Consider the following 20,826-nt stretch of genomic DNA (forward strand, 5'->3'; position numbering starts at 1 on the left):
ATTAAAAATAGAAAGAGCTTCCAAAGGGAGAGGAAACTAGCGTTTATTTGAAAATTAGGGGGGCGGGGGATAATTATTCCTGAAGTACTGATTCAGGCATATGCCCAAATAGTGTTCTGATCAGGAGATAAAGGCAAGGGATATTGATGAGAAAGAGAAGGGGCCCCATGACATCCACAGAAGGAAGGAAATGAATGCTATTCTCCATTTTCCAGCTCTGTAGTCATCTGTCCACTAGTCATCACTGCTTTCGTGTTATTCCTGCAAACTGTTCTTCCGGACTCAAGGTGACTAGGCCCCATGTTACCATCCAAAAGGCGTGAGAATTAAGGCCTGGGAGGTGGTCCTCTGGCACAGCAGCTCCAGCTGTTGTCATGATGTATTTTTTGACAGCGGTCGGCGTGGGCCTTGGCCCTCCACGTGCCCTGCTCGCCGGCCAGCTGTTCAGAGTTTCCAGGTGCCCTCACACACAGCCTGGAACGTGTCCTGAGTCAGCGGCCGGAAGGCCTGGGCCTGGCTGTCCAGCACAAACAGCGGGTCCGCAATGACGCCCACGTCGAAGCCCTCGCGCACCAGCCGGGACTTCACCAGCTTGAAGGTGTTGGTGATCTCCAGCGTGTCCTGCAGGGGCAGGACTGTAACTCCAACCGCGACTCCCACGGCCGCGACCTCCCACCCAACCACTACCCCCCGAGCTCACCTGCACGCGGATGAAATGGGGGACCGCGTAGGCCGGGAGCCACGTGCGGACGTGCTGGTACAGCTTCTGCCCGTCGAAGGCCCGGCCGGGGGCCAGCTGCACGGCGGCCATGCCCACCTTGCCCTCACACCCTGGAGGCACACCAGCCAGTCACGCTCAGCTCCCCCGCCGCTAACGGGGGTGGGGGGTTTGGGGGGGGGAAACCGCCCCCCACGAAGCTGCTGTGGGTTTGAAATGAGGGGAGCCCGCCGCACCTGGCACGGACACGCCGTAGACGTTCACCTGCTGCAGGAAGTCCACGAGTGACAACACGCCCTCCACCTCCCGCGTGGACACGTTCTCACCCTTCCACCTGCGGGTGACAGAAGGTGCTTGAGATCACGCGCCTGGTAACGAGGAGGCCCCGCCCCCTGTCCACCAAGCCCCGCCCCCTGCGACCCAAAATCCCCGCCTCTTTACTCGGCTTCCCAGTAGGATCTGAAAATCCCGGTGGCCCCGCCCCAAGCTCCGCCTCCCTCTAGGATCAGCATGACCCGGTGGCCCCGCCCAATCCCCGCCCCCTTTAGGACCGGGATGTCCCGGTGGCCCCGCCCCCGGCACAGAAAGCCCCGCCTCTCTTAGGACCAGGATGTCCCGGTGGCCCCGCCCCCTTTAGGACCGGGATGTCCCGGAGGCCCCGCCCCCGGCACCGAAAGCACCGCCTCTTTTAGGACCAGGATGTACCGGTGGCCCCGCCCCCGGCACCGAAAGCACCGCCTCTTTTAGGACCAGGATGTCCCGGTGGCCCCGCCCCCGGCACAGAAAGCCCCGCCTCTCTTAGGACCAGGATGTCCCGGTGGCCCCGCCCCCTTTAGGACCGGGATGTCCCGGTGGCCCCGCCCCCGGAGCCCCGCCCAGCACCGGTAGGTGTCCCCGAGGCGGTCGTGGAAGTAGAGGAAGCCTTCGCGGTCCATGGACAGCACGTCGCCGGTGTTGTAGTAAACATCGTCCGGGCGCCGCACCTTCCGCACCAGCTTCCGTTCCGACAGCTCCCGGGGCCCGCGGTAGCCCAGGAAGGGGTTTCGGCGCAGCACCCGGGTCAGCAGCAGCCCGGGCTCCCCTGGAGGGGGCGGGGGGCGGAGGCGGCGTGAGCCCCGGGAGCCTCGCAGCATCGGAGCCCGCGGCCTCCCGCCCGAGGTGCCAACAGGCGGACTCCACCGCCCGGAGCCTCAGAGGGGGGACACCCAGCGATGGAGACGGGGAGACGAAAGAGGAGGGACGGGCGGACAGAGAGGGTGGCACGGGGAGCCCATTAAAAAGGGGAAAAGGCCGAAACCGGTGTGGCTCAGTGGATAGACCGTCGGCTTGCGGACTCAAGGGTCCCGGATTCGATTCCGGTCAAGGGCATGGACCTTGGTTGCGGGCACATCCCCAATAGGAGGTGTGCAGGAGGCAGCTGATGGATGTCTCTCTCATTGATGTTTTTTACTTTCTTTTTTTTTTTTTTTTTTTTTTTTTTTTTTAAAAACAGAAGAGCGACCATTTCTTTATTAAATTATACAAAAAGGGGAAAGGGGGGGGGGCAGCTGTAGGGCTTGGTCCCAACCCTGGCCCCACCCCAGCCTGGCGCTGTCTGAGAAGGGGATCTGAAGGAGACCCAGGGGTCAGGCAGGGTAGGGATGGGCAGGACAGAAAGGTAGGATGCAGAGGTTCCGAAGGAGAAGCTATTGGAGGAGGAGGGGTGGGCGTGAGGGAGGAAGAGAGAAAGAGGGGAAGGGGGCAATTGGGGACCAGCTGGGGAGCTCAGAGGGAGCAGGTCGGGAGGTGGGACAATGGCAGAGTGAGGATGGAAGGGCAGTGTCTGGAGGTGGACACGAGGAGGCTGGGGAGGGAGAGGGGGAGAGCTCTGGTGCAGGGCCCAGAGCAAGGAGTCAGGTGAAGAGTGGCTGCACTGAACTGTTCCTGCCCCATCCCCAGGCCCTGAGGGGCCTCCTTCCCCAGCCCGTTGGCGGGGGGCTCATGCCGATGCCCCATTTTCTGTCTTCTGCCGCTTGGGATCCGCTTCATCCTCCTCTTCAGCAGCTCTCTTCAGCGCCGGCCCCTCGTCGTCATCATCTTCTTCTTCCTCATCTTCCTCTTCCCCTTCATCCTCTTCCTCTCCGTCCTCAGCGGTTTCCTCTTCCTCCTCCTCGGCTCCGTTTTCCTCCTCCTCCACCACTTCTTTCTTTCGCTCTTTCCGGCTCGCCTTCTCCTCCACCTTCTCTTTCTTCTCCTTCAGATCCTTGGCGCTCAGCTCGGCCGCTGCCTCCACGCTCTTCTCCGACATGGTGCCGGGGCCGGGGCGGGCGGGGAGCCGGGGTCCCGGGGTCGGGACGGAGGGGCCCTGGACGGCGGGCGGCGGCCGCGGCCGGAACCTGGCGCGGAGGTGGCGGCGGCGGCGGCGGCAGCGGCAGCGGCGGCGGCCGCTCGGCGGGCTGGGGCTCGGGAAGAGGCGGCAGAGGCGCGCGGGGTGGGGCGGGGGTGGGTCCGGAGCCGAGACCCGCAGGGCTGCGGCCGTCCGGAGGGAGGGCGGGGAGGCGGGCGGTGGCGGGCGCGCTCCGGCCGCGGTCGGTCGCTCGCTGGGTCCTCGCCGCCCCCGCACCCGCAGAGCTGCCACCGACCAGCCGCTCTGTTTTTTACTTTCTATCACCCTTCCTCTCTGTAAAAAAAAATCAATAAAATATATTTAAAAATAAAAATAAAAAGGGGGAAAGGAAAAAAAAAAACTAAAGAAATAAAATTAATAAACAGGAAAAGGATGCCCGGCCGGTGTGGCTCAGTGGTTGAACCAGGAGGTCAGGGTTCGAGTCCCATCGGGGCACGTGCCTGGGTGGTGGGCTCCATCCCCCGTGGCAGGCGTGCATCCATCTCATCATTGATGTTTCTCCCTCCTTCCCTCTCTGAAATCAATAAAAATATTTTTAAAAACTGGGAAAAGGATGACAAGGGAGGGTGAAGGATGGAGACCAATGGTGGCCAGGCCCTTGCAAGACCCCAGGAGAGAAGACCCCGAGGAGAAGGTGGGCGCCCGGGAGGACGGGAGGCGGAGAGGACAGGCCCTGGGGGCACAGGAAGAGAGGCCCAGGCCCGAGTGCCGGTCAGAACCGAGGCAGAGGGGCCCGGACAGTGGTCGGACGGACGGTCGGACGGATGGACGGGGACTCAGGGTCGGTGAGAGCTGCAGGCCCCGCCCCCATGCACCTGGCCCCACGGGCACGCAGCAGCCGGCTCCGTCCCGCACGGGCTCCGCAGCCTCGGGGTCGAACCGGACGAGCTCGAAGGGGGACAGCGCCTGCAGCGGGGAGGAGGAGGGAAGTTGGGGTGTCAGAGGCCCGGGGGGCGCCCCTCCCCTCGGGTCCCCGCAGCCGGGCCCCTCACCCGGAGGACGCAGCTGGTCTTGCCCACGGCGCCGCGGCGGCCCGGGTAGTTGACGAAGCCCGCGTTGCCCTCGGTGGAGCCGTAGACCTCGCAGATGCGGACGGGCCCGAAGCGCCGCTGGAAGGCGTCCCACACGTCCCCGCGGAGCCCGTTGCCCAGGGCCAGGCGGACCGTGTGCGTCCGGTCCTCGGGCCGCTGCAGAGATGCCCGAGGAGGGTGTTAGTAATAGCAATAAGGATAAACACAATATAGAATAAGTATTGAAGTGTGATATCTGAAAGTGTGGAATGGAATGTAAACAAACTGATAAGCGCCCTTGAGTGACCTGAATGTAGGAAATAGATAAAGTAACCTGTGCCCCATATGTTAGATGGGATAGCAGGGCTCCTGGGACCCGCTGATAAGACACACTGAAGGCACCTGTGAGCACTGAGGAAGCAGGAGGCAGCTGATCGATGATTCTCTCATCGATGTTTCTAGCTCTCTCTCCCTCTCCCTTCCTCTCTGAAAAATCAATAAAATATATTTTTTTAAATGTATTTTTATTCATTTCAGCGAGGAAAGGGGAGAGAGAGGAGAGAGAGAGAGACAGAGAGAGAGAGAGAGAGAGAGAGAGAGAGCGCGCGCAATGATGAGAGAGAATCATGGATTAGCTGCCTCCTGCAAGTGGACATGTGTCCTGACTGGGAATCCAACTGTGACCTCCTGGTTCATAGGTCCATGCTCAACAACTGAAAAAGGGCACATCCCCAGCTGGGCAACTTTTTTTTTTTAATTGATTTTTTTACAGAGAGAAAGAGAGAGGGATAGAGAGCTAGAAACATCGATCAGCAGCCTCCTGCACAACCCCCACTGGGGATGTGCCCGCAACCAATGTACATGCTCTTGACCAAACCCAGGACCTTTCAGTCTGCAGGCCAACGCTCTGTCCACTGAGCCAAACCAGTTTCGGCTGGCTGGGCAACTTTTTGTTTGTTTTGTTGGTTAATCCTCACCTGAGGAGGGTATTTTTTCACTGCCTTTCAGAGAGAATGGGAGGGAGGGAGAGGGAGAGAGAGAGCGAGGAGAGAGAGAAATATCGATATGAGAGAGACACATTGATGAGTGGCCTTCTTCGCGGCCAGCGATTGAAACTGCAACCCCACGTACGTGTCTTTGACTGGGAATCGAGCCTGCAACCCTTCAGTGCTTTGGCCAATGCTCTACCCACAGACCAGCGCAGCCCCGGTGGTGAGCCCAGAGGGAACCTCGCCCGGCGCCTCACCTGGGGAGCGTTGCACAGGTACCGCAGCACCTCGCCCACATACTGGATCACCGTCACCCCATGCTGCCGGCAGTCCTCCCAGAAGCAGGACGCGGAGAACTTGGGGGCCAGGACGCAGGTGGCTCCTGGGAGGCGGGAGGGGAAGGGGTTCAGGTCCTGCTTCCACGCCTCCGTGAGAAGCTGCCTCGCCCCGTGGCCCCCGAGGCACAGGGTGACCCCCGGTTCCTCTCCGGTCCCTGGTCCAGCCAGGCTTCGGCGGGCCTGGGCCTGGGTTCACATCCGGCCTCCAGAATGTGTACGCCAGGGCTCGGGAAGGGCTGTGAGCATCCATTGTTCTTGATTATTGATAATGCTAGAGGCCCGGTGCACGAAGATGCATGCCAAAATGGGCCTTTCAGCCGCCTTTCTGCCTTTCCATGCTGCTGGGGCATGCAGAACACCTGCTTCCTACTCCACCCCCGCTGCTCTGAGCCTGTATATGCAAATTAACCCACCATCTTTGTTGGGTTAATTTGCATAGCCACTCCTGATTGGCTGTGGGCGTCTCGATGGTATGGTCAATTTGCATCTTTCTCTCTCTCTCTCTTTTTTTTTTTTTTCCTTTTTTCAAACAAAGCTGCATGCAACTTTTTAAAAAAATGTATTTTATTGATTTTTTACAGATAGGAAGAGAGAGGGATAGAAAGTTAGAAACATCGATGAGAGAGAATCATAGATCAGTTGCCTCTTGCACACTCCCTACTGGGGATGTGACCGCAACTAAGGCACATGCCCTTGACCAGAATCGAACCGAGGACCCTTCAGTCTGCAGGCCGACGCTCTATCCACTGAGCCACACCGGTTTCGGTCTTTCTCTTTTATTAGTGTAGGTTTTATGAATGTTTTGCTAAACAGATGGGTCCCAGGTAAGTGGATGGAGGAGTGAGTGGGTGGATGGGTGGGTGGATGTATGGAAGGGCACTCTCACATGGGTTAATTAATTTTAGGCGCCACTACACCCTGCAAGTGAAATGTCACCATCTCTGAACACAAAGGGTGATTGCTGGTGAGCTTGGTTAGTAGCAGCTGTGTCTTCTCTGAGGCTGTGTTTGACATACAGAAGGGAGGTAACATACAGAAAGGGTGCTGGGTCCTCCAAAAGGACACTCCCCAGGGTTCCAGCCAAGACTTACTTATTTATTTTCAACCCTCACCTGAGGATATTTTCCCATCGGTTTTTAGAGAGAGTGGGAGAGAGAAGGAAAGACAGAGAGAGCCGAAACCGGTTTGGCTCAGCGGTAGAGCGTCAGTGTGCGGACTGAAGGGTCCCAGGTTCGATTCCGGTCGGGGGCATGTACGTTGGTTGCGGGCACATCCCCGGTGGGGGGTGTGCAAGAGGCAGCTGGTTGATGTTTCTCTCTTATTGATGTTTCTAACTCTCTGTCTCTCTCCCTTCCTCTCTGTGAAAAACCAATAAAATATATATTAAAAAAAAAAAAAAAAAGACAGAGAGAAACAGCGATGTGAGAGGAACACGTCGATTGGTTGCCTCCTCCACATGCCCTGACCAGGGCCCGGGCCAGGGGAGGAGCCTACAACCGAGGTTTGGGTCCTTGACTGGAATCCAACCTGGGACCCTTAATCGCCAGGCCAACACTCTATCCACTGAGCCACACCGGCCAGGGCTCGCCAGGAACGATTTAACTGAAGGCCCTGGCTGGGTGGCTGAGTTAGTAGGCCAAGGGTGAGGGCTGGATCCCGGTCAGGACACAGGAACCAACCAGTGAATCATAAGTAAGTGGAACCACACACATCTCTCTCTCTCTCTCTCTCTCTCTCTCCCAAGGAAAACAAAGAACAGAAGAATCACTGAGCTGGATGTAACAAGATCTCTAGAGGGAATTTCCAGTCCAACTGGACAGAGAGGAGCAGAGTCCAAACAAGGAGGAGACGAACGGTAAAAGGACCCTTTGGTAACGGGACACCTGACCAGGAAGTGCACATCTGGTGATACTGCAGTCATGTTCATTGATAGGTGAGAGACGCTACTACAATCCTTACAAGCCAGACGACTTGTTTCTAAAACAATCCGGAAGGAGAAGCGTGCATGTGAAATAAAACTGGCAGTGTGTTCTTTGTGGAGGCTGGGTGAGTACACTGGAGACTGGATCTAACTTTTTTTTTTTTTAATTTTTTATTGATTTTTTACAGAGAGGAACGGATAGGGATAGAGAGCTAGAAACACTGATCAGCTGCCTCCTGCCCACCTCCCACTGGGGATGTGCCCTCAACCAAGGTACATGTCCTTGACCAGAATCGGACCCGGAACCTTTCAGTCCGCAGGCCGATGCTCTATCCATTGAGCCAAACCTGTTAGGGCTCATCCAGCTCTTTGCTCTACTCTTGTGTATGTTTGAAATAGTGAATGGTCTAAAAAAAACAACCTCTTAAGCCCTCACTGAAGAGGTCAGGATGTGGTCGGAGAGTCATCCTGGGCTGGGTTCCCAGTCAGGGCACAGACAAGAAGCGACCAATGAATGCATAAGTAAGTGCAACAACAAATCAATGCTGTTGATTTGTTGTTGCACTTACTGGTGTGCTCAGTGGACAGAGAGCCAGCCTGCGGACTAAAGGGTCACAGGTTCAATTCCGCTCAAGGGCCCATACTCAGCTAAGGGATGATTACCTCTCATCATTGATGTTTCCAACTCTCTCTCCCTCTCCCTTCCTCTCTGAAATCAATAAGAGTATTTTTTTAAGTCAATGTTTCTCTTTCTCCTTTCTGTTCTCTAAAAATTAATATATTTTAATTAATGAAAATATTTTAATAACATCGAGGAAAGACAGGCTGAAGCAGAAGTGAGGGGGAGGTGAGAAAGAAACATGGTCCAGCCAGGGTAGCCAGCTGTTGAGCATCGAGCCAGGGCCCCAGAGGCCACCTGTGCCATCCGAGTGGGGATAGGTGACTGGGTTGAAGGCTCCATCCCCAGTGGGGGGCATGCAGAAGCTGATTGATGATGTTTCTCTCATTGATGTTTCTATCTCTATCCCTCTCTCTTTAACGAAGAGAGTATTTAAAGAAGAGAGAGAGAGAAGAGAGAGAGAGAGAGGAAGGAAGGAAGGAAGGAAGGAAGGAAGGAAGGAAGGAAGGAAGGAAGGAAGGAAGAGAAAGAAAGCCAAAGAAAAAGAAAGAATAGGACTATTTTCAGGAAAAAAAATGCTGGTGGTAGCTGAAACTCGGCAGTGGGCACATAAGGACTGATGCAGAAATGTTTATGTGTTTAAAATTTATCAAGGTGGCCCTGACCGGTTTGGCTCAGTGGATAGAGAGTCAGCCTGCAGACTGAAGGGTCTCAGGATCGATTCCGGTCAAGGGCATGTACCTTGGTTGCGGGCACATCCCCGGTAGGGGGTGTGCAAGAGGCAGCTGATGGATGTTTCTCTCTCATGGATGTTTCTAACTCTATCCCTCTCCCTTCCTTTCTGTAAAAAAATCAGTAAAATATATTTAAAAACAAACAATGTGACCATGGAAAGGGCCCAGATGACTTTCTGGCCAGGTGTCTGGGGAGGCGGGCGGAGCAGTGTTTGCTGAGCACGTCCTCACGGACAGGAGGTCAGAGAGTGAGTGACCTCACACAGCACAGCCCTCTGCCCAGGGGTCCTGGGGCTCGCTCCCCGCCCTATGCCCCTCGTCACAGGGTGCTGTGACCCCGACACCCAGCCCGCACCCCGCCCGCCCGGGGCAGGGCTCACCGAGCTCCAGGCAGCCGAGCACGCCGAGGACCAGCCCCATGGCGTGGTACAGGGGCAGCACCGTGTACACCACGTCGGCGGCCGTCACCCCGCTCAGGCCCAGCATGGCGCTCATCTGCAGCACCCGCTCCTGGGAGAGGATGGCCGGCTTGGGGAGCCCTGGGGACGGAGGGGGAAGAAGGGGGGTTGGTGTGCAGGGCTGGGTCTCCATGGTGGGGAGGGGTCCAGGAGGTCAGGCTGGGTTTGGGGTTCAGAGGTCCAATCCCAAAGCTCCAGGGGGCAAGACTCTGGCCCTGATCCCTCCAAGGGCAGCTGGGGGCCGAGGTCAGGCCAGGGAGAGGCCGGGCTCGAGGTCAGGTCAGGGGGAGAGGCCAGGGGTCGGGGTCAGGTCAAGGGGGGAAGCCAGGGGTCGGGGTCAGACCAGGGGGAGAGGCCGGGGGTCAGGGTCAGGTCAGGGGGGAAGCCAGGGCTCGGGGTCAGACCAGGGGGAGAGGCCGGGGGTCAGGTCAGGTCAGGGGGGAAGCCAGGGCTCGGGGTCAGACCAGGGGGAGAGGCCGGGGGTCAGGGTCAGGTCAGGGGGGAAGCCAGGGCTCGGGGTCAGACCAGGGGGAGGCCGGGCTTGGGGTCAGACCAGGGGGAGGCCGGGCTCGGGGTCAGGTCTGGGGGAGAGGCCAGGGATCGGGGTCAGGCCAGGGGGAGAGGCCAGGGCTCGGGGTCAGGTCAGGGGGGAAGCCAGGGCTCGGGGTCAGACCAGGGGGAGAGGTCAGGGCTCGGGGTCAGGTCAGGGGGAGAGGCCAGGGGTCAGGGTCAGGTCAGGGAGAGGCCAGGGCTCGGGGTCAGACCAGGGGGGGAAGCCAGGGGTCGGGGTCAAGTCCGGGGGAGAGGCCAGGGGTCAGGGTCAGGTCAGGGGGAGGCCAGGCTCAAGGTCAGGTCCGGGGGAGAGGCCAGGGGTCAGGGTCAGGGTCAGGGGGAGGCCAGGCTCAAGGTCAGGTCTGGGGGAGAGGCCAGGGGTCAGGGTCAGGTCAGGGAGAGGCCAGGCCTCGGGGTCAGGCCAGGGGGGGAAGCCAGGGGCTGGGGCGCGGGCTGCGGGGCGCCCTCACCGGTGGTCCCCGAGGTGTAGATGAACAGGGCGGGGCTCCGCGGGGTGAGGCCGGCGCGCAGGCTGGCGGGCACAGGGTCCGAGGGCGCTGCGTCCAGCGCGGGCTCCAGCGCGCTCACCCCCGGCGTCGGGGAGCTGCGGCCCAGGTAGAAGCAGCGCACGCGCTCCGCCTGCAGCTGCGGGAGCACCTCTTCCAGGCTCTCCCGGAGGTCTGGGGGGCGGGGGGCCAGAGGGGAGACTGAGGCACGACTCCCCCTCTTCCCGGAGGTCTGGGGGGGGCCAGAGGGGAGACTGAGGCACGGCTCCCCCTCTTCCCGGAGGTCTGGGGGGCGGGGGGCCAGAGGGGAGACTGAGGCACGGCTCCCCCTCTTCCCGGAGGTCTGGGGGGCGGGGGGCCAGAGGGGAAATTGAGGCACGGTCCTCCCCCCCAGCCCCTTCCAGGCTGTGAGGGGGAACCCACCCGCCCGGGTCCTCAGAGGGCGCGACCGGCAGAGGGCGCTTCTGCGCTTTTGGGAAGAACCTCAGGGGCCTGGCCGGTGTGGGTCAGTGGGTAGAGCCACACCGGCCTGCGGACAGAAGGGTCCCGGGTTCGGTTCCGGTTCTGGTCAAGGGCAGGGACCCTGGTGGCCGGCTCCTCCTGGCTAGACCCTGGTCAAGGCGCGTGCAGGAGGCAACCATCGATGTGTTTCTCTGTCTCTCCCTCTCTCTCCCACCCTCCCTAAAAATCAACGGGAAAATATCTTCCGGTGAAGATTAAAAAAAAAAAAAAAAAAAAAAGGTTAATACTGGCAAAAGGGATTGCAATAGCCATGGCTTGGTGGTTGAGCTTTGACCTATGAACCAGGTCAGGGTGAGATGCCCCTGTTGTGGGCTGACCCCCAGTGTGGGGCGTGCAGGAGGCGGCCGATCGATCAATGATTCTCATGGATTTTTCTCTCTCCCTTTCCCTTCCGTTCTGAAATCAATAAAAAAAAAAATTTAAAGAAAAAAACAGCTGAAACCGGTTTGGCTCAGTGGATAGAGCGCCGACCAGCGGATGGAAGGGTCCTGGTCAAGGGCATGTATCTTGGTTGCTGGCACATTCCCAGTGGGGGGGTACAGGAGGAAGCTGATAGATGTTTCTCCCTCATCGATGTTTCTAACTCTATCCCTGTCCTTTCCTCTCTGTAAAAATCAATTATTTATATATATATTATATTATATATATAATAATAAAAATCATATATATAATTGATTTTTATTGTAAAAAATCAATAAAATACTTTTAAAATAGAAAAATTTTAAAGGAAAAACAAAGCGCCTGGCGCCTTCAGAATTATGTCCCAGCCTGTGGGGTGAGCAGGCTAACGGGCTCCGATCCACCCCCTCCTGGCCCCCTGACCATTGGGCGGCCCAGCCGGCCCGCTCCCCGCCCTCCCTCCCGCCGGCCGGCCCGGGGAGGGGACTCCTTACCCGGGTCCACCAGCAGCACCCGCGCCCCGGAGCTCAGCACCGAGTGCGCCAGCGGCGCCCCGCGGACGTGCGGGTTGATCCAGGCCACGGGGCAGCCCAGCTTGGCCAGCCCCAGCCACAGGCCGAGCGCGGGCACGGCCTGCGCGGGCGCCGTCAGCAGGGCGGCGGGCTCGGGGGGCCCCGCGGCCTCGGGGCGCACCAGCTCCGGCTGCAGCGCCCAGGCGGCGCGGCAGGCCCGGGCGTCCAGCTCCGCGTAGGTGACGGCGCGGCGGCCGCGGCCCGTCCACACCAGCGGCGCGTGGTCCGGCCGCGCCCGCGCGCGCCGCTCGAAGGCGTCCACGAAGGTGTCGGGGGGCGCGCGGCGCAGGCGCCCCCGCACCCGCAGGCCCAGGCGGAGGATGCGCGCGGCGAAGGCCAGGTCGGCGGGCAGCCAGCGCAGCGCGGGGGGCGGCCGGGCGGGCAGCAGGGCCAGTGTCAGCGCCGCGGCCGCCAGGCTGAGCCCCGGCGGCGCCCAGGGCCGGAGCCAGGGCCGCGCCAGCGCCGCCAGCACGGCCAGCGCGCAGCAGGCGGGGTCCCCGAGCAGCCAGCGCAGCGCGGGCGCCGCGGCTACGGGCCAGGCGGGCAGCCCCCCGGCGCGCAGGAGCCCCAGCAGCGGCAGCAGCAGCAGTGCCCGGCGCCCTGTGCCCATGGCCCCGGTGGTCTGTCTGTCCTCCCCGCACCGGCCGTCTGTCCTGTGCTCGTGGCGCGCTCACCTGCGCGGGGCTAGCCGGCAACCTCTGGCCCCTGGCGGGGGTCCAGGTGGCATCGAGGGCGGAGCGACCCGCCGCCGGGACTCTGCTCCCAGATTTCTATTCAGTGACAGTTGACATTCAACAGCAGATTCGCTCCGGTTGCGCAGCAGAGTGGTTGGGAACTTACACTCATTTAAAATATATTTTTATTTATTTCAGAAGAGACAGAAGCATCAATGAGAGAATCACGGATTGGCTACCTCCTGCACGCCTGCCCCCACTGGAGATCAAGCCTGCAACCCAGGCCTATGCCCTGGACCGGAATCGAACCCAGGACCCTTCAGCCCGCAGGACCCTTCTGTCCATTGAGCCACACCAGCTGGGCACTATGGTGAGCCGGCAGGGCCATGGCATCCTCAGCCCCAGGGTGCTGTGCCGCGCCAGCTCAACCAGGTCCAGTGACCACCCGGAGAGGGGGCGGAGAAAGGTTAGGAAAGACAGAGGAGGGGAGGAGGGCTGGGTCTGGGTGGCATGCAGCTCCCGGGTGGACAGACAACGCCCTCGCCTCTAACAGCCAGAGTAAGGGAGTGGAGATGTTTACATTCTTGTGGGTTTGGATCCTGCTCCATCACGTGCTGCTGATCGAGCTTTGCTGACTTGCAGCCTAAATCCCTCAGCACATGGGGCCACGTGTTGGGACCACAGGGTCCAGCTGACAATTCCAGCTATTGGTGTAACGGTGCTGGGAGGCTCTGCCCTCAGGACGTGCCCTCTCCTAAGTCTAAGGTCTGGACCTGTCCAAACTCTGTAGCCGCCACCCAGAGGGCACTGTTACTCCTTTTTAAAAAGTACTTTTATTGATATCAGAAAGAGGGATTGAAACATCAAGGATAAAAACCATGGATCTGCTGCCTCTTGCACGCCCCCTACTGGGGGTGGAGCTTGCAATCCCTGAACGTGCCAGTGACTGGGATGGAACCCATGACCCTCCAGTCCTGGGGCCAAGGCTCTGTCCACTGAGCCACATGGGCTGGGGCTGTTGGACGCTTTCACGCCCTCCAAGGCAACCCCCTCCTAAATCTGGTTCCCCCGGCACCACAGGTGTCACAACACCGACTACAACCCCTCTGCTGTGCTCTGCACCTCCCCGATGTTACTTCTTAATCCCTCACCTTGTCCACCCAGCCCCCACCTGTCCTGGGCCTCACCCCACCTGTTTAGCTCTGCAGGGCCCTCTGTGCCCCTCTGCCTGGATGGACACCGCTGGCCAGGGCCACGTATCAGCAAGGCCTGTGGGCTTCGGGCACAGCCTGACTCCCCTTCACCCGTGGGAGGTGGGGTTTGGCCGGATTGGGGCACTGCCACCGGCCTGGAGCCAGCAGACCACCCCGTGCAGGCTGGACTCCCCCTCAGCCTGCCCCACATCCCCAGGGCAGATCAGAGGCCACCCTGCTCTGGAGGCGAGAGAGGAGCCACCTTCCTCCGACACTGCCCACCCGGCACTGCAGACGGTGCCTGCCAGGGCAGGTGTGCTGGGGCTCAGTCCCCTGGTGGCAGCTAGCCCCCAAAGAACTGGCCCCCCAAAAGTAAGGGCTCCCCCACGTGGCCCCCTCTGAGGACACACCACGTGGGGCTGGCCTGTACCCTCCCACAGGACCGCGGACGAGGAGGGTCAGGCCCGGTCATATGATGCCCCCCACCCCCGAGAACAGAGGCACCAGACAACCAAGTGGACCGTTCTGTGTTTACCCAACGAGAGCGAGAAACCCCACGTCCAGTCCTTTATTAGTCCCTGCGGGGCACATCCGAGACCCCGTAGGTGCCAGGTGAGGGGCGGCTTGGGGAGGGCACCAGGGGTCCCACCCCGTCTGCAGCTGGAGTGCGGGAGCAGCTCTGAACCCCACCCCACTTCCGGGAGTTGGAGCAGGAATCCTGGGCCCCCACGCCACGTCTGATGGTCCCAGGTCTGAGGCAGTCAGATCCCCACCAGCACCTGCCCGCCACTACCTGGAAGGGTCCGAGTGTGGGCGGAGCAAGGCGAGCTGGGCCCCTGGTCAGTGGAGATGAGGGTGGAAGCAGGGGCGGGTCCTGTGCTCAGGGGACAGTGTGGCCAGCGGTGGTCAGGGTACCTGCTGCTTTGCTGGCAGGGACGGCAGGAGCCCTGCGGTGGGCGTGGCCAGAACATGGGCGTGGCCTAGCCGGCACAGCGCAGCCCCAGTGGCTGAGATCCACGGTGGGCGTGGTCAGCCCGCAGGGGCGTGGCCGGGGTCAGGGCGCGGGGTGCGCCGCCAGGTGGCGCTCCAGCAGCGCTCGGTGCGAGAAGACCTTGCCGCAGGCGGGGCAGGGCGCGCGCTCGGGGCGGTGGGTGCGCATGTGCACGTTGAGCGAGCTCTTCTGCGTGAAGCGCTTGGCGCAGACGCCGCACTGGAAGGCGCGCACGCCCGTGTGCGTGACCATGTGCTTGAGCAGGTAGTCGCGCAGCGAGAAGGACCGCCAGCACACGGCGCACTGGTGCGGCTTCTCCCCTGCGGGCGGAAAGCGGGGCGCAGGTGTCAGCCCCCCCACCCGGGGCGCCTCCGCCAGGCAGGGACCCCGCCCCAAGGGGACAACCACCCACCCGGAACCCTCACTCCCCGACCGTCCCGTCCCACGGGGACCCCCACATGGGGCCTGGCCGGTTGGGACCCCTCTCCCAGACCTGCACCATCTCACCAGGTACCACTGACTGTCAGGGTCCCTCAACCCCAAAAGGCACCCTCCCCGGAGGGAAGCCGCCGGTGTGGGGCATCACGGCCCATCGGGGCTGGGCACTGAGGTGCCCCGGGCCCACATTGAGGCCTCCCCTCCCCCATACCTACCCGCCCACACCTGGCCACCCTTCTGGGGAGACCCTTATCCTGGAAGGGCCCTGGGCACGCCTCCCCCTTTCCGCTAAACCGCCGCTGCCCACACCCCGCCGCTGGCCACCACGATGTCCCTGGGGGACAGCAGGCTGAGCCCCCAAGGCTCAGAGAGGAGGAGGCCAGCCGTTGGCCCTGAGTCAGGGGCATAAACAAAAGCCTTTCTCAGGCAGGAGCTGTTGGCAGTGTCCAGGCGGGGTCCTCCCACCCCGGCCAGCTGGCACCGGCACCTGCTGAGGCCCCGCGGAGCCGGTGCGTCTTGGCCGGTGGCGGTTTTAAGTTGTAAACCGCACCTCCGTTCCCTCTCCCGGCTCAGAACACGGTGCCTTCCCCGCTTTCACAGCGAAACCCCAACCCCCAGGCCCGGGACTCCCCTTGCCGCTCCCCTGGCTCCGACCAAACCCGGGCTTTTCATACGGGCTCCGCCTGGCATCGCACACACCTGTCCCCCCAGGCCTGGCCCTCCTCCACCTGGGCCTCCCTCCACCCCACCCCCCAGCTGCCTCCCTTCAGAGCCGCCTCCCCACAAGCCGAGGCCCAGAACCTCCCTGCAGCCCTGGTCAGACCGCCCCTCTGCCTGCTCCCTCGCTCCCCCAGGCCAGCGGACCCACAACCCACTCCTCTGCAGCCGGCCCCAGCGCTGCTCCCGCACCGGGCCATGCCCACCCCACCCGAAGGCTCCATGCCCAGCTCCACCCCCACCCCAAAGCTCCACCCCCACCCCCAAGGCTCCATGCCCAGCTCCACCCGGTTCCAAAGGCTCTGGGGAGGGTCCTGCTCCGCACCCCGCCTTAGGAGACACCCTCCTCCCCAATGAAGCGAGGTCAGGAACCCGCAGGGGGGTCTGGGAGCTCCATTTCCAGGCTCCTCTGGAGTAGCCAGCCCCCCCACCCCCCCACACACACATAGGTTCGCGTCTCCGGCGACCCGGCCCGGACACACACACACACACACATCCCCCGCTCACCCGAGTGGATGAACATGTGCTTGGTGTAGTTCTTCCGCGAGCTGAAGGTCTTGCGGCAGTGGCTGCACTCATAGGCGGGCGGCTCGGGGCCCGCGGGGCGCGCAGGGGGGACCAGGGGGGCGGCGGGCGGCGCCAGGGGCTCCCCCAGGGCCACGCCGGGGGCCGCCTCGGGCTGCAGTGCCGGGTAGAAGGCGGTCGGGGGCGCGGGGACGGGCTCCGGGGGCGCCGGCGGCGGCTGCGCGGGGGGCCCCGGGGCACCCAGGTGGAAGGGGAAAAGGACCACGGGCGGCGCCGGGGCCTTCGCGGCGGTCTGGCGGGGCGCGGACAGGGCGCAGTCCGGCGGCGCGGGGGCCTCGGCGGCACAGCCCTCCGCCGCGGGGCCGTCCTCCTCCTGCCACATGGGGACGTAGCTGTCCGGGGGGAACACGTCCTCGGCCGCGGGCGGCCCCCGGAGGAAGTCCCGGCCGGCGCCGTAGCCCGGGAGGCCGGCGGGCGCGGGCGGCTCCTCGCGCGCCTGGTCCGCGGGGAGGAAGCCGGCGGCGCAGTCGGGGAAGGAGGGGGGCGCCCGGCCCTCGCCCGCGCCGCCGCCTTCGCCGTCCTCGCCATCGCCGTCCGTCTCGTCCTCCGTCTCATCGTCCTCCTCGTCGTCCCCGCCCTCCTCGGGGGCGGCGGGCAGGGCGGGGTCCGCGAAGGGCGCTTCGGCCTTGGCGGGCGCGGGGGGCGCGGGCAGCTGCAGGCGCGCGGGCTGGCGCTGCTTGCGGGCGTGCGCGGCCCCGGAGGGGCCCGGCGGGCGCGCGGCGAGCAGGTGGCGCAGGCGGTGGCGCAGCTGCGCGGGCGCGAGCGGCGGCGGCACGGGCGTGGGCAGGGCGGTGGGCAGCGGCGCGGGGGCGGCGGCGGCGGGGCCGGGGGCGCGGGCGCGCGCGATGATCTGCGTGCACTCGTCGATGACCGTCTGGATGCGCAGCACGGACGCGGCCGTGAGCACCTGCAGCGCCTCGCCCTGCGCCACCACCAGCGAGCCGCTGTAGAGGAACTCCACGAGCTGGCGCACCGTCTGCGCCGGCACCACGGGCGGCACGCGGATCTCCGAGTGGCCGAGCAGCAGCTTGTCCTGGAAGAAGGGCGAGCCGGCGGCCAGCACGCAGCGGTGCGCGCGCAGCGAGGCCTCGCGGATGCGCACCGTCACGTCGCAGAAGTGGCCGCCCAGCCGCTGCCCGTTGAGGGTCTCGAGCAGCGAGCGAGAGAAGTTCTGCAGGTGGATGTGGTGCACGGCCTCCGCCGCCGCCGCCGCCGCCGCCGCCGCCATCTGCACCGGAGGGGTGGGGGGTCAGCCAAGGCGCCCTCTGCCCCAGGGTCCCCTTCCTCCAGTCTCGGCCGCGGGACAGGGCGAATCTCAGCGGCTCCTCTCCCCAAAACGGACCCTTGCAGGGCTCCACCCAGCGCACAGGCCTCAGCATGACCCTCCCCCCCATTCATTCATTCATTCATTCTCTCTCCTCTCTCTCCCTCTCCAGGATTACTGCCTGTCTTGCCATCTCCACAGCTCCCTGCATGCAGACCCATGGGAGAGGGGTGGAAATACCAAAGGTGTCCCCAGGGCCCTGGCTCAGTGGATAAGAGCATAGGTCTGCGAACTGAAGGGTCCCAGGTTCGATTCCGGCCAAGGGCACATGCCTGGATGTTGGGCTCAATCCCCAGTGGGGGGCCTGCAGGAGGCAGCCCACCAACTCCCCTTCCTCCTGCTCACTACCCAGGCAGGGAGGCTCCAGAGCCGGGTTCCCCAGTCTAGGCGCCCACCCAACCCCAATACCTATCACTCTCCTCCCATCCCCTCCAGGGGCAGCGCTGTGGAGAAGAGGGCAGAGACCCCTCCCCCATAGCTGCACCCCCCTCACTGGTGGCTTCTCTCTGACCCCCCCCTGCCTCACACCCCAACCTCAGGGCCTCCGAGGCCGGCCCCATCTGCTGTCTCAGAACCGGGGGTTTTCACCAGTGCACATGGAGGTGGGGTGGCAGGAGGTGTGTGCACCCTGGACTGGGTGACCAGGGGTGTGTGCGGACACAGGGTTCAGAGGGAAGCACATGGTTTCTTGCACACACACACACCCTCCATGGGTGGGGATTGGAGCTGCCTGTGTGCAGAGAGGGGGCTCGGGGGCCTGGGTAGGGGTGTGACTGGGTGGGTGCAGGGGGAACATGGCTGAGCACAGTCCGGATGCGTCCTGTCAAACTGTGGGCTCCTCCTCCCAGCACTGCCCACCCTCAGGCACTAGAAAGAGGGGTTACCACCCCCCTAAAGGGATTCTGGGAATCCGAGCAGCTCTAGGTCACCCATCAAGCAGGCACCATGCTCTCTGAGCTCCAGTTTCCCCTCCACCTGCCTCGCTCATCCCACACCCAGGCCACCCGTCTCCCGTCCGGGGGAGGAGGTGGCCCAGAGTCCAGACTCACCCCCTGCAGCTCCTTAAGCCCAAACCATCATTTCTGGGGCCGGAACCCACCCCCGTTTCTTGTACGCCCCACATCTAACCCCACCTCCACTGCCCCCCACCCCACACCGGCTTGGACCTAGGGGTGCAGGGACCGCCCCTTCTCCCCACCCCCAACCCCCACTTCGCGGCCTATCCCCCGCGCGGCCGCCAGAGGGAGCCTGCGCCCTCCTCACAGGCCGGGGCCGCCTCGGCTCAGAGGCCGCCCGCCGTGCGGAGCGTTATTCCCTGCAAGTTCGCGAATGAGCCGAGTCTGCACGTGCCGCTGCCTCTGCACCAGCATCCTCCCCGCGTCCGCCCACCCGGCGCCTAAGGCTCCTATGTGCGCCGGGGGTGGGGCAGCCACCTGCGCATCATCCACCCGCGGGGCAGCGGCGCTTCCTTTCCCGCCCCCCGGCCCCGATCACCGCCCGCCCTGCTCCCCGAAAGGCTTCGACTCCGCGGGCACAGGCAGCAGGGCCTCCCGGGCACCTGGGAACAAAGGCCGCCTGAGGACGCGGCCCCCTGCCGGCCGCCACCCCCCTGCCCGCGCCGCGCACGGCCCCGAGCGCCCTCGCCCGCGCTCTGCGGCGGGGCCCGCGCCCTACCCTGCGCCACGCGCCCCGCTGAGGCCCGCGCCCGCCGCCCCCGCCGCAGCCCGCCCTCCCCAGGCCTCCAGGGCCCGCCCCGCCCGCGCCTACAGCGCCCCCTCCCGGCCCAGCGCAGGGGCCCCTCCCGCGCACGCCCCGGCCTCCCGCCGGCCCCGCCGACCTCACCTCCCGCTCCTCCGCAGGCACCAGGCCCGGTGCGGCCGCCTCCCGCTGACCACCGACAAGGCCGCGCTTCCCGGCCGCGACGCCGGCGGAACCCAAGTCCGCGGCCGCTGCGGCGCTGGGGAGGCGTTAGCCAGGAGCACGTTTCTGGTGTTGCTATGGAGATCGGCCGCCGCCGCCAGGCCGCAGTTCCGGGGGAACCAAAGTCGCAGACACAGGGACAGCGGGGCGGCGAGGATTTTCTGGGCCGCAGTCCGCTTCCGGCGTCGCCTTAAGACGGGGAGGAGGCGGGGCCTGAGCTGTCAATCAGAGGGCCACGCCCCGGAGGGGCGGGGCGGGCGGGGCTGGAGGTGCTGCACAGCAATAGACCCCTGGAGGTGCTAGCAAGAGCAGGGGTGCAGCCTAAGCCGGTTTGGCTCAGTGGATGGAGTGTCCGCCTGTGGACTGAAGGGTCCCGGGTTCGATTCTGGTCAGAGGCATGTGCCTGGGTTGAGGGCACATACCCCGTGGGAGGTCTGCAGGAGGCAGCTGATCAATGTTTCTAAATCTCTATCTCCTTTCCTCTCTGAAAAAAAATTAAATTATTTTAAATTAAAAAATGGGGGTGCAAGCAGAGGAGGGGGTACAACCAGGGGGAGGGTTGCAAGCAGGAAGGGAGGTGCAAACAGGAGTGGGGGTGCAAACAGGATTAGAGCTTGCTAGTAGAGGGGAAGCAGACCCCATCCGACCTTGACGTCCGGCCACTTTCTGACTTTCTCCTGAGCCTGGGTCCCGGGTCACAGGTGGAAGGTAGAGATGGCCTGATTGGATGCCCCTTAAGCCCCCTCCTCTAACTACCTCAGGGCGAGTCATGACAAATAAATGGAGTCATATGGACCTGAAAGGCCTGCCCCAGAGCTCAGAAAAGGGACTGGGGGTGAGATGGGTCTTATCTCTGGAGGAGGGTGTGAACAGCCAGACCACAGAGGCTCAAAGTCACAAGGGAGTGAGTCTGTGGGAAGAGCTGTTTGGACACTGGGCACAGGGAGCAGCCGGGGTCTGTCGGGCACATGCATGAACCAGGCGCACCCAGTGGTGTGCTGGAGTGGGGTCCGCTGACCTTACCCATGGTCGGCAAACTCATGAGTCAGCAGAGCCAAATATCAACAGGACCACGACTGACATTTCTTCTGAGAGCCAAAATTTTTGAAAAATATATTTTATTGATTTTTTAAAGAGAGGAAGGTAGAGGGATAGAGAGTTAGAAACATGGATCAGCTGCCTCCTGCACCCCCCCCACTGGGAATGTGCCTGCAACCAATACACATGCCCTTGGCCAGAATCGAACTGGGACCCTTCAGT

The 20,826-nt window shown here is 62.8% G+C and overlaps 3 protein-coding genes across 7 annotated transcripts; all 3 read right to left on the reverse strand.

The window, feature by feature from the left end:
- Nucleotides 1-27: 27 nt before the first annotated feature.
- On the reverse strand, nt 28-12,361 carry SLC27A5 (solute carrier family 27 member 5). Of its 2 annotated transcripts, XM_036426051.2 has the most exons (10): nt 11,647-12,359; nt 10,196-10,405; nt 9,096-9,254; nt 5,361-5,485; nt 4,097-4,291; nt 3,920-4,010; nt 1,601-1,799; nt 955-1,052; nt 701-831; nt 28-621 (listed from the first exon to the last, which is right to left on the reverse strand). In XM_036426051.2, the coding sequence occupies exons 1-10, from the start codon at nt 12,332-12,334 to the stop codon at nt 445-447; spliced, it is 2,073 nt and encodes a 690-aa protein (XP_036281944.1). In that variant the 5' UTR covers nt 12,335-12,359; the 3' UTR covers nt 28-444. The 2 variants fall into 2 exon arrangements, with proteins under 2 accessions (XP_036281944.1, XP_045433333.1); XM_045577377.1 differs by lacking the exon at nt 4,097-4,291 and having other exon boundaries at nt 11,647-12,361.
- Nucleotides 2,215-3,346, reverse strand: LOC118712412 (parathymosin). The gene has a single exon (XM_036426086.2). The coding sequence runs from the start codon at nt 3,003-3,005 to the stop codon at nt 2,697-2,699; it is 309 nt and encodes a 102-aa protein (XP_036281979.1). The 5' UTR covers nt 3,006-3,346; the 3' UTR covers nt 2,215-2,696.
- Nucleotides 12,362-14,110: 1,749 nt separating the features above from the next.
- Nucleotides 14,111-19,676, reverse strand: ZBTB45 (zinc finger and BTB domain containing 45). Of its 4 annotated transcripts, none has more exons than XR_006740795.1 (4): nt 19,489-19,675; nt 16,245-17,550; nt 14,327-14,902; nt 14,111-14,285 (listed from the first exon to the last, which is right to left on the reverse strand). XR_006740795.1 is itself a non-coding variant. In XM_045577390.1 (4 exons), exons 2-3 carry the CDS (start codon nt 17,548-17,550, stop codon nt 14,646-14,648), a joined length of 1,563 nt encoding a protein of 520 aa, XP_045433346.1. In that variant the 5' UTR covers nt 19,489-19,676; the 3' UTR covers nt 14,111-14,556; nt 14,623-14,645. The 4 variants fall into 4 exon arrangements, 3 of the variants coding, with proteins under 3 accessions (XP_045433346.1, XP_045433344.1, XP_045433345.1); XM_045577390.1 differs by having other exon boundaries at nt 14,111-14,556; nt 14,623-14,902; nt 19,489-19,676; XM_045577388.1 differs by having other exon boundaries at nt 14,111-14,902.
- Between the last annotated feature and the right edge of the window lie 1,150 nt (nt 19,677-20,826).

This window comes from Pipistrellus kuhlii, unplaced genomic scaffold (genome assembly GCF_014108245.1).
Source record: "Pipistrellus kuhlii isolate mPipKuh1 unplaced genomic scaffold, mPipKuh1.p scaffold_m20_p_89, whole genome shotgun sequence".
NCBI lineage: Eukaryota > Metazoa > Chordata > Mammalia > Chiroptera > Vespertilionidae > Pipistrellus > Pipistrellus kuhlii.

Coding starts and splice junctions, on each gene's coding strand:
- LOC118712412 (XM_036426086.2), bottom strand. CDS start 3,005: ATGTCGGAGAAGAGCGTGGAGGCAGCGGCCGAGCTGAGCGCCAAGGAT.
- SLC27A5 (XM_036426051.2), bottom strand. CDS start 12,334: ATGGGCACAGGGCGCCGGGCACTGCTGCTGCTGCCGCTGCTGGGGCTC. Junction 4,292..5,360: donor ACCTGTGCAACGCTCCCCAG/GTGAGGCGCCGG, acceptor GCATCTCTGCAG/CGGCCCGAGGACCGGACGCA. Junction 832..954: donor CTACGGCGTGTCCGTGCCAG/GTGCGGCGGGCT, acceptor GTGTGCCTCCAG/GGTGTGAGGGCAAGGTGGGC.
- ZBTB45 (XM_045577390.1), bottom strand. CDS start 17,550: ATGGCGGCGGCGGCGGCGGCGGCGGCGGCGGAGGCCGTGCACCACATC. Junction 14,903..16,244: donor GCACATGTTCATCCACTCGG/GTGAGCGGGGGA, acceptor TTCCGCCCGCAG/GGGAGAAGCCGCACCAGTGC.